The sequence below is a fragment of the Candoia aspera genome, chromosome 16 (assembly GCF_035149785.1).
Source record: "Candoia aspera isolate rCanAsp1 chromosome 16, rCanAsp1.hap2, whole genome shotgun sequence".
NCBI classification, from domain to species: domain Eukaryota; kingdom Metazoa; phylum Chordata; class Lepidosauria; order Squamata; family Boidae; genus Candoia; species Candoia aspera.
In genome coordinates this window covers 5859070-5873872 of record NC_086168.1, presented here as the reverse complement: position 1 = coordinate 5873872, position 14803 = coordinate 5859070, and the positions used below count along the sequence as shown (strand labels likewise).

General features: G+C 45.4%; 1 protein-coding gene across 2 annotated transcripts in view; it reads right to left on the bottom strand.

The window, feature by feature from the left end:
• PNPLA7 (patatin like phospholipase domain containing 7) overlaps positions 1 to 14803 on the bottom strand; it is a 72992-nt gene that overhangs the window by 43546 nt on the left and 14643 nt on the right. For both annotated transcript variants that reach the window (XM_063316329.1, XM_063316330.1), the window contains exons 12-18: positions 14230 to 14313; positions 13967 to 14073; positions 9701 to 9859; positions 8759 to 8836; positions 6852 to 7057; positions 4287 to 4418; positions 3474 to 3597 (exon numbers count right to left, since the gene is read on the bottom strand). In XM_063316329.1, coding sequence (XP_063172399.1) covers positions 3474 to 3597; positions 4287 to 4418; positions 6852 to 7057; positions 8759 to 8836; positions 9701 to 9859; positions 13967 to 14073; positions 14230 to 14313 — 890 coding nt within the window. The remainder of the gene's footprint in view (positions 1 to 3473; positions 3598 to 4286; positions 4419 to 6851; positions 7058 to 8758; positions 8837 to 9700; positions 9860 to 13966; positions 14074 to 14229; positions 14314 to 14803) is intronic.

The window sequence follows — 14803 nt, the reverse complement described above, 5'->3', positions numbered from 1 at the left end:
GCGAATCTGACCCAATTGTACCACCTTTTTTGCAGTGGTCATTAAGTGAATCACTGCAGGCATTAAGCAAACCATGCGGTTGTTAAGTGAACCACACAGTTCCCCATTGATTTTGCTTGCCAGAAGCTGGCCAGGAAGGTTGAAACTGGTGATCACATGACCACGGGGACACCACGACAGTCATAAGTGTGAGGATCAGTCATGTCAGTTTTTTCAGCACCATCATAAGTCCAAACCATCACTAAATGAATGGTTGTTAAGTGAGCACTACCTGTAATGGCCAGCTGAAATCTTGTCACTGGACCCTATCAAAATTGGATTTGTGGCAGTCTCTCAAAGGCAAATGGTGAACGATGGGCTCCTGGTAGCTATCTGGATGGCCTGCAGGAAATTGATAAATGATTCTGCTCCAAATTGCTTAAGGAGAGCAAAATCAGCCAGAAGGCCACAGTCATGTGCTTTGAAACAGGGGCTTCTGCGTTCCCCGCTGATAAATCCAAATTTCAGCGCTGCCTTGATTCGCTCTATATTAAAATTCTAATTTAACAAAAATGCCTACCACAGCAGTCGTCCTGTTATCCTGTCTCGCGTGCTTTGCATTCTCTCTCCTCCCTGTTCCCTGCCCACCAGATAAGCATTTTCTAGATTGCTTTTTACAGGTACTTGGTGATGTTCTGCTAGCAAACATCAGATGTTCCCATTATTTTTCCCCTTCTGCTGGAATCCAGCAGAATAATAATAATAATAATAATAATAATAATAATAATAATAATAATAATAATGGTACTCTACAATCAGATTCACAGACAAAGACCTAGATTCCAGTCCTCACCAAGGACCTAAGAATTATTAAGGTGGCATCCGAGGATTCAGGCAGTTCTAAGCAGGGTATTTTTTGATTAAAATAAGGGTGTTCAGGTCTGATAAATTCAACATTTCCAAATATCGAGGGAGTCCTTTAGGTATTGCTCCAAGTTCCAGTCACAACTGGTAACACAGAAGATTTATTTTCCCATAAGTGTTCAACTTCGATCTGCAAGTCATTCCGGTATTTTGCAATTTTTCTGGGATGGCTTTTCCTCAATTCTCACATCACCCAGTATAGCAACACCAGTGAGCTGGACTTTCTTCTTTTCAACGACTGTTCTGTCAGGCATGTTATGCACAAGGCGCCTGTCTGTTTGGATTTTAAAGTCCCATAAGATCTTAACTCGCACATTTTCCAAAAATGAGCGGAGGAGGAGGATGGGAATGGTGATTTGCAAGCACTAGTTTGCAGTTGGCTTAATATGGCGAGCCCTGGACTTTTATTTTTTTAAAAGAAAGATGGATGATGTGCAGGAGGGAAGCCAATGGCTCTGAGAAACACAAGGCCCTTTAAGATGCCAGCCAAATGAAATCAAGTTGCTTGCTCCACCTAATATTTATGAGTTGAATTAAGTAGAAAGTTTAGAACAGGCTATAATACCCCACTTTCCTGGAGCGTATAATGGAATTTGCTGCCTCACCAGCTGGCTTACAGCAGCACTTGCTAATTTAATTTCAGATTTGCTGTGATATATCACCAGCGCCTGGGCGGCCTGCTCCTAAGGAAGTAGTTTTGTTTTGCTGCAGAGTTTACTTAAAGAGAAGTCGCCCATTGCCAATGACACACACACTGTACTTGGGAATCGTATTTCACGGACACGTATTCCCATCAAGATTCTGCGGCAGCCGATTAAAACTGTTTAAATTCCCATTGAAACGTTGGGTACTTCTGCCATCAATAGAGAGGGGGGGAAACGGGTGGGGAGATTGGACCTCTTATTTAGATATGCACCCAGCACTGTAACTCTCTAGTTGAAAGAGAGAGAGAGAATAAATATAGAAGATTATTCTGAAGACATTTTTTTAGGATAGAAAAGCTCTGCTTTTTTAAAAAAAAAATCTGTGACTGCTCCAAGGAATAAATGAGGCGACAGCACCTGGTCATCCTCGGATGATCTTGAGGAACTAAACAGGATTGGACACAGCTCATACTCGGATGAAGAAACTACCAGGAAATTTCAGGATTATGGGAATGAAGACATCTTTGAAGCAAGTCATGGCTAGAGACTTCTAGGCTATTGTTAAGAAAAGGATATGGAACGGTCTGTGTTGATACCAGGAGTCTCCCTCAACTCGAGTCTTTATCAGACTGTGTTAACACGCTGCACTAAGTGATTGTGAGATTTGATTGTGGCTGTGTTGTGTGATCACAACTCCTGTGGTACCTTGAGCAAACTGTGGCTTGAGTGCAATGGGACATAAACCAGGGTCATGTCCTAAAGGAGCTTTGCTGGATCTGCTAAGAACTGGGAGCTTCACGCAGAACTGACCTACATCAATTTCTTACTCTCCGCCAGTAGACCAAGACACCAGTACGTATTATTTCTCCGCGTCAGGACAGATTTTTGTGAACCTGCTAAAGTTTGCAAGGTACCTGAGACTGGTGGCAACAAGAAATGGGTTAACACTCCAAGAATATTATGCTCAGATGGTGTCTCAGCTTTGGCAGTGCTTTGCCAGCTTTTGTTTACATGCTTGCAAGCTTATCTTCAGAAACTGACTGTTTATTTGATTTAGATCCTGCCTTTTCTTTAGGAGCTCAAAACCGCAGACATGTCCCCCCCCCCCCGTCCATACTTCCCACAACAACCCTGTGAGGTTGGCTGAGCTGAGAGAGATGGCAAGAACGATGTTGCCTGCCCCATAGTCACCATGACAAGAATCGGCATCTCCCTGCTCTTAATACTACCCCTTCATCACTCAGCCGCAGCAGCTCTGTTTTCCTTTTTAAATAATCTCAAAAGGGACCGTTCTTGGGAAGCTGAACATTGCCACTGAATCCGTTCACGGAAGTCAGACTTCTAGTGCTGTTAAAATGGAGAGAGAGTCAGTCCAAACCACCTCTGTTCCTCCATTGTCAACTTTTCTGGTCATCCTTTTGTCAGCTACCAGGAGTTTAAGGGATCCTGTCTTTGGGAACAGTGGCCTGGTGGACTTGTGAGATGCGTGCGCTGAAACAGCAACGCCGGCATCCATGGCAAGGGACCTCTATTTCCAAGCAGCCTGCCGATGGAGAGATGGGGCTCAGCTGATTTCTGCTGTATCACAGCGCCACCACTGCAGATGGCAAAAGGCAGCACTGCAGCTGCAGAAGCAATGATGAGCAGCAGTCTCAAGAGACATAAAGGGAATATCAGTTCCATCTAGACCTAGAGACCCAACCAAATGATTCTCCAGGATCCAGCTCCTTGACCTAAATTGTTCCTTATGCAGATACGGGCTGAGCTGTCACAAGCCAGATTTACCTCCTTTGACATCTTGGATAACAGGGTTGCCCCAACCGTGCCTGGCCCATGGCAACTTCAACATGGGTTCACGACTGTCATGGGAAATCTACTAAACCCAAGGCAAGCATGCCAGCCAGCCAGCCCCACCCTGCTTCTTACCACACCAATCAGGTCGCCGCGGCCATATTCGCCTGTCAGGTGCTTCTTGCCATCGTCCATCGTGATGACCGAGCGGAGCCGTCCGTTCAGGACAATGTAGGTGCAGTCCGAGTGATCCTCCTGCCTAGGAAGAAGAATGGGGTTAGAAGAGACAAGGATGCCTCTGGTTGTGGGAAAGACTGCAGGCCTGGCCTTGGGAACGTGGAAGGAATGATTGAACCACGAAGAGAGGAGTTTCAGAAGAGGTTACTCAGTCCTGGGAAAGAGGGAAGTGTGAAAAAGCGTGAAAAAGAAACCCTCTCGATTTTGCTTGGTATAAGATGGAGTAGAGAGGAATTCTGGCAGGCTTTGAAGATTCTGTTATTATACCCAGGAACAGTGTTTCTCCACCTCAGCAGCTTTGTGTGTGCACTTCGACTCCCAGAATGCTTCAGCCAGCATGCTGGCTGGGGAATCCTGGGAATTGAAGTCCACACACCTTAAAGCTGCTGAGGTGGAGAAACACTGCCCTACAATGATAAAGTAGCATTCCTGGAATCCTCTCAGAGCCTGCTTTTTGGCCTTGATTACCTCAAAGGGCTGTCAGTTTGCTGCAGACCTTGATGATAGAACTCCACTGTAATTTTCCTTCGGGGCCGGTTTTTGGAGAACAGTCTGGAGCTCCAAAACCCAGACTAGATTGGGCCAAACAGGTCACCTTCTGCTCATCTCCAAGTGCTGTACCCCTTGGGATTGGAGAAGACAGGGAATAGAAAGAACACCTCTTTCCTTCTTCCATCCTGGGGACAATTCAAGAGCTCCGCCTGGCCCTACCTGTAAACGGCGCGTCCTGCCTCCACCTCCATCCAATCCAGAGCGAAGTCAATTTGCCGCACAAAGGATGACATGCGCTTCACCACCATGTGAGCCACACCCAGGACAACTGTGGGCTGCTCCCGCATGATCCTGGAAGGAAAGGGACAGATATGAGGAAGAGCATTGAAGCCAAGAGGGTCCGGTACCACTAACTCACCATTTACAACAGGGGGCTAAATCAAAACTGGCCTACTCCAAAGCACTTTTGCACTGAGCTATTAAGCATATGGCTCCCCCCAAGGCCCCCACAATACCCTAACCTCCCAGAAAACGATAACAGCGCAAGAGCCAAGCTTAGATACACCCCTTTCAAAAAGGTCTGAACTTAACTTTCCCCCACTTGTAATACAGAGGTAGTTGATGCAATCAGCTAAACCTGGGACATGAGAAGTACTTAAAAAAAAAAAAAAAGAATATGCAAAATGGGAAGCAGCCAGAACATGCTTTAAGCTTCAAACACTTGATAGAGTTTGTTTCATTTTCATTTTATTTATATTTCAAATTTCTATCACCACCCATCTCTCCCAAAAAGGGAACTCTGGGCGGTTTTACACTTTAAGTGCGCCTTATTTGTTGAAGAGCCAGCTTCAATCACGTCATACACATTTTATTGTTTAAAATGTTTAAAAAACTAGGCCAAGAAAAACAAATACATCAACAGGAAAGGAAGCACAACTGCAGGATTTTAATAATTCTAAGCAAAACCATTTTCTTAGAGCTGCTGAAATCGACAGCTTTCATGCAGGGCTGAACTAGACTGGATTCTCTGTGTTACTGAATACCTGCTATGAATTAATGGAATTCCAGATTGCATCCCACACCTCCGTTATGAGGGAAGGGTTGTGATGGGGTGGGAAGTGTAAAGAAACCCACAATCCACAACATCTCCACAACCTGCATCATCACAAGCATCTTGCACCTTCTCAAAGGCCACACATCTGCATCGTTGAGCAACTGCATATATGAATGGCCTGCATCACCATGATCTTTTATCTATGATTTCTACGGCTGATTTGCCTTCTGGTGTAGGAATTGTTTGACAGAGTTCCAACCATGGCCAAATCCACTCCCGTTCCAGGTTCCATGGAATGGCTTTAAAAGTCCCCAAACTTGGAAGCCAAGCACATCTGGCCAATAGTGGAAAATATACATAGCTTGGGGTTGAATTGTTGTGTTCTTGGCATTCTCTGGGCTTGGCTCTCTTCCTGAAGGAAGGTCAGGAACGTCCGCCGGAAAAGAGAACACCAAGAACCCAACATCTGGCCAAAACCTGGACTAGGGTCCCATCTTAGGACCCCCGCCCCCCGGACACCAAGCTGCACACAAAAGTTTGCTTTACCGTTGGATGCTGGAAACAGAAGCTTCAGCCTTGTAGGATCAAGAGAAGTTCAAGATAACCAAAGAGGGGTTGGTAGACAGGATTGGGCAGGCTAAAGAACAGTTGGGTTGGAAGCAAAGGCAAGACAGGGCAAAGAAAAGGAAGAATGAAAAGAACAAAGCCAGCACAGGAACAGGGATGGTGAGGAGGCACGGCCCTTGAGTGCCAAACAGAAGCCATAGATCATCTCCCTGCTGGCTGGTCCCAGAAAAAACCAGAGCTAGTGAGACCACCTCAAGCAAGGGCCACCAGGAATAGCTTCTCTTAAGCAGCGACCTACCAAAGGCCTGATCTGAACCTCTCATCTTCTTTATCCTGCCTTCCCTTCTTCTCCACATGTCCCAGTGATAGCTTAATTAAAGCTGGATCCACAAGCCCTCCTACCCTGCCCTTAGCTAGAAGGCAGGTACCCTGCATTTAGCACATCACAGCTGTGAGCCGAGTCTGACTGTGTAATTAGCTGGCATCTGCGCCATACTTAAATCCTGCAGCAGAGGCATGCCAGTAGCAAAGTGCCTGTCAAGGGTGGAGAATGCTGTGGCACCCCTGCTCAGCTGTTTCTGTTGGCACTACCCTGGGCAGGGGACAATTATTGGCCTTGCTCAACTGCCTTCTTCCCCTCCACCCCACCTTTTATCTTCCCCTGCGAACCTTTGTGGTATGAGCCCAGGGAAGAAAAAGCAAAGCCTTTCTAGAAAGGGCAGGGGCGTCATTCAAGAACTGGAGGTAAGTAGGAAGGTGTAAATGCTTTAAGCTAGACAACAAGGAATCTTAGTATCAGTTCAGCCTTCTAGACGTCAAGGAAGCCTAGCATAATCCTGAGTGAAACGTGGTGCAATCATTCTACCTGTATAAAGAAACTCACTTATACTGTATAAAACTCAGTATTCTGAGCTTTTTTGATTTTCTGGGAGGGTTTAACAAAGGGGGGACCCTGGACCGCCCACCCTGGACCACTAAAAGGAGGGGCTTTGTCAACATTATTCTACTAGAGCAGGAGGCCCTGTCTCAAAAATGGAGGGATTAAGGGCTTATATTAAAGCCTCTTCCATCTTCCTAAACTGGATTCATTTGTATAATCACGTCTGGGATTCTCCAGTGCCTCCTGCTGGACGCCTTTTGTGAGGAAGAAGGAAGGGACTCACTCATAAAAGTGGGACTTGGAGATAGCCAGGAAGGTGCAGTCGCGATTGGCCTTAATGGTGAAAATCAGGGGCTCCCCCGTGAGGACAGCTAGCTGCCCCACCAGCTCTCCAGGGTGGGTGATGAACAAGCAGGTCTCTTCCTCCGAGTCGATCTTCCGCTGATAGACGTGCAGCACCCCCGAGATCACAAACCGGATGCTGACATCCTACAAGAATGCAAGTCAAATGTACAAGTCAAGAGCACAAGTCAAGTGCATCAGGGCGAAATCTTTCTGCTGGTGTAATGGCATGTGGGAAAGACCTTGGGAGACGGGGCCAAGACACACTGCCAAGGGAACGGTCAGATAAGAGGCAGCTGAGCCTGCAACTGCATGATGGGGGGAGAAAGAGGCTCAGAAGGGACCCTCCCTAGTTTCTTGGGCTATAAAGGGGATGGAGGGAGGATTGTACTTTCAGACTTGCAAGATTCTGTCAGTGTAGCTTTGCAATAAAGTAGAATTAGTTCATCTGGTTGTGACTGCTATCTGGTTTACCCCACGGGCAGCTTGCCAGGTTAAGCCAGATTTTAAGACTCATTTATGGAAGAGTCAACAACCACAAATGGCTCAGAGCAAACAAAATATTAAAATCCTAACAGAACATGCCGGCTGGCAAATTTCTGTTTTCCTGCCTATCTCAAATTCTAAACACAGACTGAAGCCTTTGGAAACTCATTAACCATTTGCCCCAAATTGCTCTGGCTTCAGTAAACAGGATGAGACCTTTCTAGCTGACAAGCATGACAGAAGACTTTTAGCTTTTGCCAATCAACTCTGGATGCCTGCAAGTCAGCAGCATACAAAAAACCCTTGGACAGATGAGCTGCAGAGTATTGGTGGGAAGAATTTTAAAAAGAAGCCAATAAGGGTAGGATGATTGATCGGCCAGGAGATGCTTGTGAGAACCAAAGCAGCTGGAACATCCAGATGCACAGAACCCCCAAATTAAATATTAATATTACAGAAACCCTAAGTTCACAAGCTTGCAGCCTTGTTTTAAAACGAACAAAAAAAAGAAGGGTATTTTTGATACCTTCACATGAGGGCAACATACAGGTAGTCCTTGCTTAATGACCATTTGTTTAGCGACAGTTCAGACTTATGACAGCGCTATAACCTGACTTGCAACTGGTCCTCACACTTACGACCATCGCAGCATCCCCGTGGTCACATGATCACAATTTGGGCACTTGACAACCGTTTCACATTTGCGACCGTTGCAGCATCCCACGGTCACATGAACACCATTTTCAACCTCCCAGCCGGCTTCTGGCAAGCAAAATCAATGGGGAGCCACGTGATTCGCTTAACGACCATGTGATTCGCTTAACGACCACCACAAAACAGTCGCAAAGTCAGGTCAGATTTGCCTAATGGCTGCATCGCTTAGCAACCAAAATTCCGGTCCCAATTGTGGTTGTTAAGCGAGGACTACCTTTATGCCTGAAAAGGCTGATGACCTTTGCACTATTAAAATATTAAAGGAAGAAGTGTATGAGAGCAATACACACATAGCATAAAAATACCACGCAGGGTCAGTCTTTGCTCTAAACAAACCAATGCTTGATTCTTCTCTGCTGTCCTGATCTGGAGCATAACTGCTTTAATGAGACGTATTCCGAAGGGCCCCGCTGCATTTGGAGCAGATGAGTTGGGAAGAGAGGTCTGATAGACAGCTGTCTTCCCACCACCCGAATCCCCATCGAGGGCTGGGTGACAGCCTTGTTCGGCGCAAGGGTTTCGAGCTCAGCTTGAGGATCCCAAAACATCCAGATGGAGAGACAGAGCTGCTATTTTAAATGTCCTTGCAATTTTTGCCCAAACTCACTCTCACGGGCACCCACATGTAACGGTGCGTACGACACTCACCTGGTCGCCTTGCCGTGACACCACGGTCCCCGCAGTGACCTGATGTAGCATCACTTTCCCGTTCAAGAGAGAGAGATCCTAAACAAGTATAAAAAGAACACCCATCTCTCCAATGAAGCACTGCAAATTAAAGCAGGTTTCATTATTCAGCGCAGACACCCCTAAATCCTATCTAACTGGGTAGTGGGTGGATCTGGAGTAAAATAACTGCATAGAGGTGGCCAAACCTCGTTCCAGGAAAAATCCAAGGAGCTGAGTTTTGGAGGTCGAGCCACTGCTGATTTGCTACTCAGAAACTAGGGGAAGCTGAACGAGCCATGTTTTTTTCGTTCTACAGCCAAGGGAGCTACTCATCAACCAGACCTGCCCCACAAGTCCTTCTCAGTAGCCCTGAAGGATTAATAAGACACATGCGTCCTCAGAGATTCTGCTAAACATTGCCCATCCTTCAGGTGTTATGCCTACAAACAGGCCATTGGCCAATTTGAATTGACTGGGCCTGTTCCAACCTGACAGGCTTCGCAGACTTCATCAAGTTATGGTTGGCTCCATCATGGCCTATGGAATCAACCCCAAGAGTTGCATTCACACTACAAAAATAGCAAACTACACTCAAATTTGGCCGGTAGGAGGGTTTTTACCACCATCCCTAGACACTCTTACTTTTTACGTAAAAGTTCCCAAAACAAGATGGAATGGTGAAGCACAGCAATTTTTCTATTTCTGGACACTTGAAATCACCTCATCTCCCTTCTACTTCAGAGTTGAAGTGATGAGGGGATTTGTAGCCTAGCAGAGGGAAGATTGCTTTAATTTTTTTCCTGTAAAAAATGAACTTTAAAGCCTGCAAGTCTCCTGGGCTAGAAAGTTGGCCATGTGAACTTCCAACAGTGCTCCAAACTGCAGATCCAACCCAGTTTCCCCTCTCCTAAGATAACTCACATCCAGCTTCATCAAGGTTAGAAGATCTTTCTTGGCTGCCTCTAAGATGGTGTTGACCTGCTTGGTGGCGCTGGATTCCTGGGCAGGAATGTTGTTCTGTGTGTAATGGAAGACGGCTGAGGGCATTTCAGTCACTGTCACGGTTTTCTTCAAAATGGGCTGGGGGAGATGGAAAGACCAGGGGTCACTTTTCACATTGCAGATTAACAAGGCACTAGGACAGTGTTCCTCAACCTTGGCAACTTCCAGATGTGTGGACTTCAACTCCCAGAATTCCCCAGCCAGCCATGCTGGCTGGGGAATTCTGGGAGTTGAAGTCCACACATCTGGAAGTTGCCAAGGTTGAGGAACACTGCACTAGGATCACCTTCCTGTGAAATGATGTGTGCAAAGCCAGCTATCCCATTTCTAAGCATCCAACCACCACTAGATCTCTCATTTTTACCCTGAGTACAGCAAGCAACTAGAGCTGGCATCAAGAAACTGCTAAAACTCTTCTTGTCTTCAACCTCAACCACCACTGACAAAGAGGTGAACGGCAGCATGCAATATCCCCAAGGTGCTTATTATGGGCTACTGGGGTTCAAGCCTTCAGCAAACCCACACTGGACTCTGGGTGCACCATGATTTCATCAGCCACACTCCTTCTGAATAGTCCAGGGTTTGCCAGCCAAGAGGCAATTGGTGAGTGGACAGATCAGGCACCAGGGGCTGCCAGATGCCAACACCTGCTTTGGCAGTTAGCAAGCCCCAGGGAGAAGTTTGGGTTGGAGGGGGGATGTCAACGCAGAAAAAGCTGTTCCAAGAGAGAGGGAAATGAAAACTTGCTCTGGGCCCCAATAAATCAGGACTTGAGGCAACTGAATTAAGTATTTCAGAGTCAAGGTCCCCAAGGGCCTGCAGGGAGACAGATATTCTTTTTTTTAAGGCCAAGCATCACCAAGGTCACAAGGTCTGCTTTTCACAGCTGGCGTCAGCACACAGCATAGCAAAACAGGTTTTTAAAAAGAGGCTGTCGGGGGGTTTAATATGGCTACCCAACCTGAATTCTCCAAAGGGGGTAAATTAGAAATGCCTATAAATGGAAGGCAGAAAACCAGCTCAGCGCAGAGCGAGCAGTTGCAGCCGAAAAATGGCAGGAAAGCAATAGGATGCTGGAAAGAGAACCTTCTAGGTAGCACTGTTTTGACTATACAGCATTTACAGAAAAAGTCAGCAATGTGGTATTTGCAGGGGTCAAACTGTAGGTCTTCCTCCCAAAGGCACGCATGGCCCACCGAGTCTGGCATAAACATACCTTAAAAAAAAACAAACTAAAGTGTCAAAATGGCCGAAAACGCTCTTGATTTCCACTGACTCCTAGCAGCCACGCAGCTTTCAAAAGCTCTTGAGATGTCATAGCCTTGTGGGATTTTAGGGGCCAAGGGGTAGGTTCTAGTTTTATGGGTAGGGACATCTAGAAAAGGGATCCAGGCTCTGAGCTAAGGCTTGTTCAGGCCAAGGGCCAAACCGCAGACTGCTGCTCCTCACCTACCCACTCCTTCCCATTTCCCCAGGGACCAGTTTGCTAAAGTGCCAGAGTGCTGCAGACCATGCCACTTCGATCCCCTCAAAACTGGAAACTCAAGTCATGGCTACAGCTGAACGTCCTGGCAAGCTTTTTTTTGCCATGGACCAGGAAGGGAAAAAGAGATGCCCAAGTCCAGGGGCTAAACCAAGGTCTGATCAAGAGTTTAAAGTCAACCTCCATGAGCAGGGAAACCTCCAATTCCAACCTCAACCAGGTTCACTGGTGGTTCCGTCTTGTTCTTTTAGCCCCAACCATGCCTCGGTTCCATAGCAGGGAAATTTATTTATTTATTTATTTATTTTAATTTTAATTATTTTAATTTTAATTATTTTAATTGTAAATTTATTTATTTATTTATTTATTTTATTTAATTTATTAATCAGATTGATCACCGCCCATCTCCCGGAGAAGGGACTCTGGAAATAATAAGGAAGATCGACTTCAAAAGGTTGTTGCCCCAAATGAATGGGATGACAGCTATGCAACTTTTTGCTCAAAAAATCTCTAGCATTTAAGGTCAAACTCTGACCCTGAGAGATGGTGGACTCCCTTTTATGGGATGAGTTCCAGCAGAAGCCAGAAAGCCATTAAGACATCATATGAGAATGCTTGCTTGCTTGCTTGCTTTGATTTCTATAACCGCCCATCTCAGCAAGTGACTCTGGGCGGCTTACAACAATAAAACTATAAAACAGTTAAAACAATTACAACAGTTAAAATATAAAATAAATACGAAATAAATATACATGGCTGCCAAGCAAGCAATGTGTGGATGTTATTTATTTATTTAATATGGATTTTGGCAAGAAACAGAGCTAGAGTCAATGGCCTCAAGGGAGTTTTATTTATTTATATTTCGAATTTCGCCACCGCCCATCTCACCCAAAGAGCGACTTCCACTTTCAGGATTCTAGCCATCCCATCAATAGCATGTTCTTCAAGGGCCTACAGCCTACAGGCCAAAATGAGTTTCTGGCTCAGATCAGAGGCCAGCGCAAATTTTCTGGCCAAAGTTATCCATGTCCCTACTGCTTACCTGCAGAGCTGCTGACCTGTCTGTGTGCTCCTAGGCAGAGGACTCCTTGCCTCAAAATGCCTTATGCCTTTTCCTGTTCAAATGATGCTCTCCCCACAGGGGAAAAATGCATCTTCCTTCTATAACTTGGGAGGCATGTGATGAAGATGCTGAAATTGAGTCTTCACCTTTGAAAACTGAGGAGAGCCTTGCTTTTTCTAAGTACTATTACAGCACTTGAAAAGAACAGTGAGAACTTCACCCAGCTACTTACGTACTTGAGTTGCATTAAAAAAGCTGATCCTTGCAAACAGCGATACAAGGAAATTTTAAAGATTAATACTCAGTGGAAACCAGAGTTGTTTTGGTTGGGATTTATGGATAGTCAACTAGAAGAGACTCATGGAAGACTGTTTTATACATGGTAACTGCAGCAAGACTGCTATGGGCACAAAGATGGAAAGATTTGAAAATCCCCACAATGGAGGAACAGCTGGTGAAGATGACAGAATGTGCAGGAATGGCAAAATTAACTTGCTTGATCAGGGAGAAGACAACAAGTGCTTTTATTAGTGACTGGAAACCTTTATGGACTTTTTGCTGAACATTTAAAAAAAAAAGAACTGGTGACTGATGGGTTTGATGATTAGAAAGGATAAAATAATGGAAGAAGGGAATTATGATGTAAACTTAAAGAGGGAGGAATGATACATTTATCTGTAACTGCTGTAAAGAAGATCGGAAGCCAATTCTTTTCCTTTCTCTTTTCTCTTTTCTTTTTCTATTTATTCACTTGTTCTGTATTTTTCTTTATTCTTTTTCTTTTCTTTCAATCTGTATGTTCGTTTTTATTACTGCGTAAAACCCTTCAATAAAAATTATATTTAAAATGCTGATCCTGAGAGATCTAAATAGGGAAAGCAAATATTGGAATATTATAAACAAAGAATGCCCTGCACATCTACACATGTAGCAGAGCCATTGTGCAATATAAAGACCACTTCTGGAGGCCCACCTGGTTTCTAAAACAAATGCTATCCAGGTTAAATATGCCAACTTAGATATGTGGCTGCATGCAGTAACTTAACAATCAACAAAGAGGACCACACTTCACTTCCTGGGCAGAGATCCAACACAACCACAATTTCATTTCACTTCCCTTCCACCTACAGATGTTTCCCCTGTTCAAAAGCCGATTTGGTCACCCACCAGACTAGGACCGATTTCCAATCCATTTTCTGTGCTTCTGTCTCAGCCTAGGGCACCTTTATAGACACTCCCTCTCTTTTTAAAGCTTCAAGCTTTTTTATTTTTCTTAGCATGCAGCCTCAATGTCCCTCCCATTTCCTTGTTAGTCTGATTTGATTTCAAGCTGTTCTTACTTTTGCTGCACGGAGCCAGTTTTAGAAAGCCTGGACTTGTTGCTGTTTTCTTTTTTCAATACCCTATTTTTATGCCTTTGGTTTCCATTTCGGCGAGCTGATTTGAGCTCCTTTGAGGAGGAGGAAGGGGGCTGTGGACTTTTTAAAGTCAAACAGAAGAAAATGCAGCAGAGCAGCAGGCAGTATATAAATGGATCAAGAGGGCCAGAGATATGCAAGTTGCCTGAGTTTGGGGAGGTGGTGCAGGTCCAGCCACTTGGTTTAACTAGGAAGGAACTGAGGAGGCTTAGAAGAGGTACCTTGTATGCAGTTGTACCAGAAAACATTTCAGAGGAAGATGAATCAAAGTCAATCCGGGCTCTGTCACAGGCCATGTCCAAGTCTGGTTTAGCCCCAGCTGAGTTACCTACAGATAAAGGGCAGAGGAGGATGTATTTTAGACACCATCCTGCTGGCCATCTTCAGCATTTCCATCTGCCCCCCCCCCTTTTTTTAAAGTACATAGGAAGTGACCTTGAAGAGCATTTTCAGCCCAGGAATTTCCCAGACCTCTCTCGCTCACCAGTAGCATCAGTATATCCAGAGGGGGAGGTCAAAGATAAGCTTCTTCGGAGCGGATGCTCTGACCCGGGAGGTTTTCCTGGATCTACAGTTGAGAACATCTCGGTTTAGTTCCTGAGCAAAGGAAATTTGCTGGCAAATGTAATAATCCACCTTGAAAGAAAAAGCTGGGAGGGCCAAGCCATGGACAGGCAGTGTCAGATTTCCTGTGTTCACATCCCACCATTCTTCTACCAAACTCAAGCTTACGGGTGTAGAGTTGCCTCCACCCATTGTCATCTCAAGGTAGAACATGCCCAGATCTACTCGGCTTCAACAGGACTGCTTGGACTCACGGATCGCCAACCCGTGAGGTGGCTTTTGACCTGGGAGATGCAGGTTCAAGTCCCTGCAAGGACACACTGAGTCACCATGGGCCAATCAAATTGCCTGGCTTCACAGTCTTCCCTCAGTCATATTGTAGTTGGCTTGGCTGGAGCTGAGGGTGTTGGAGGAACCCAACTCTTGTGCTTTGTAAACCAAAGTTAGGGCTCACTAACTGGGGTGAACTCTGTTGTTCTCTCTCATGCTAACCC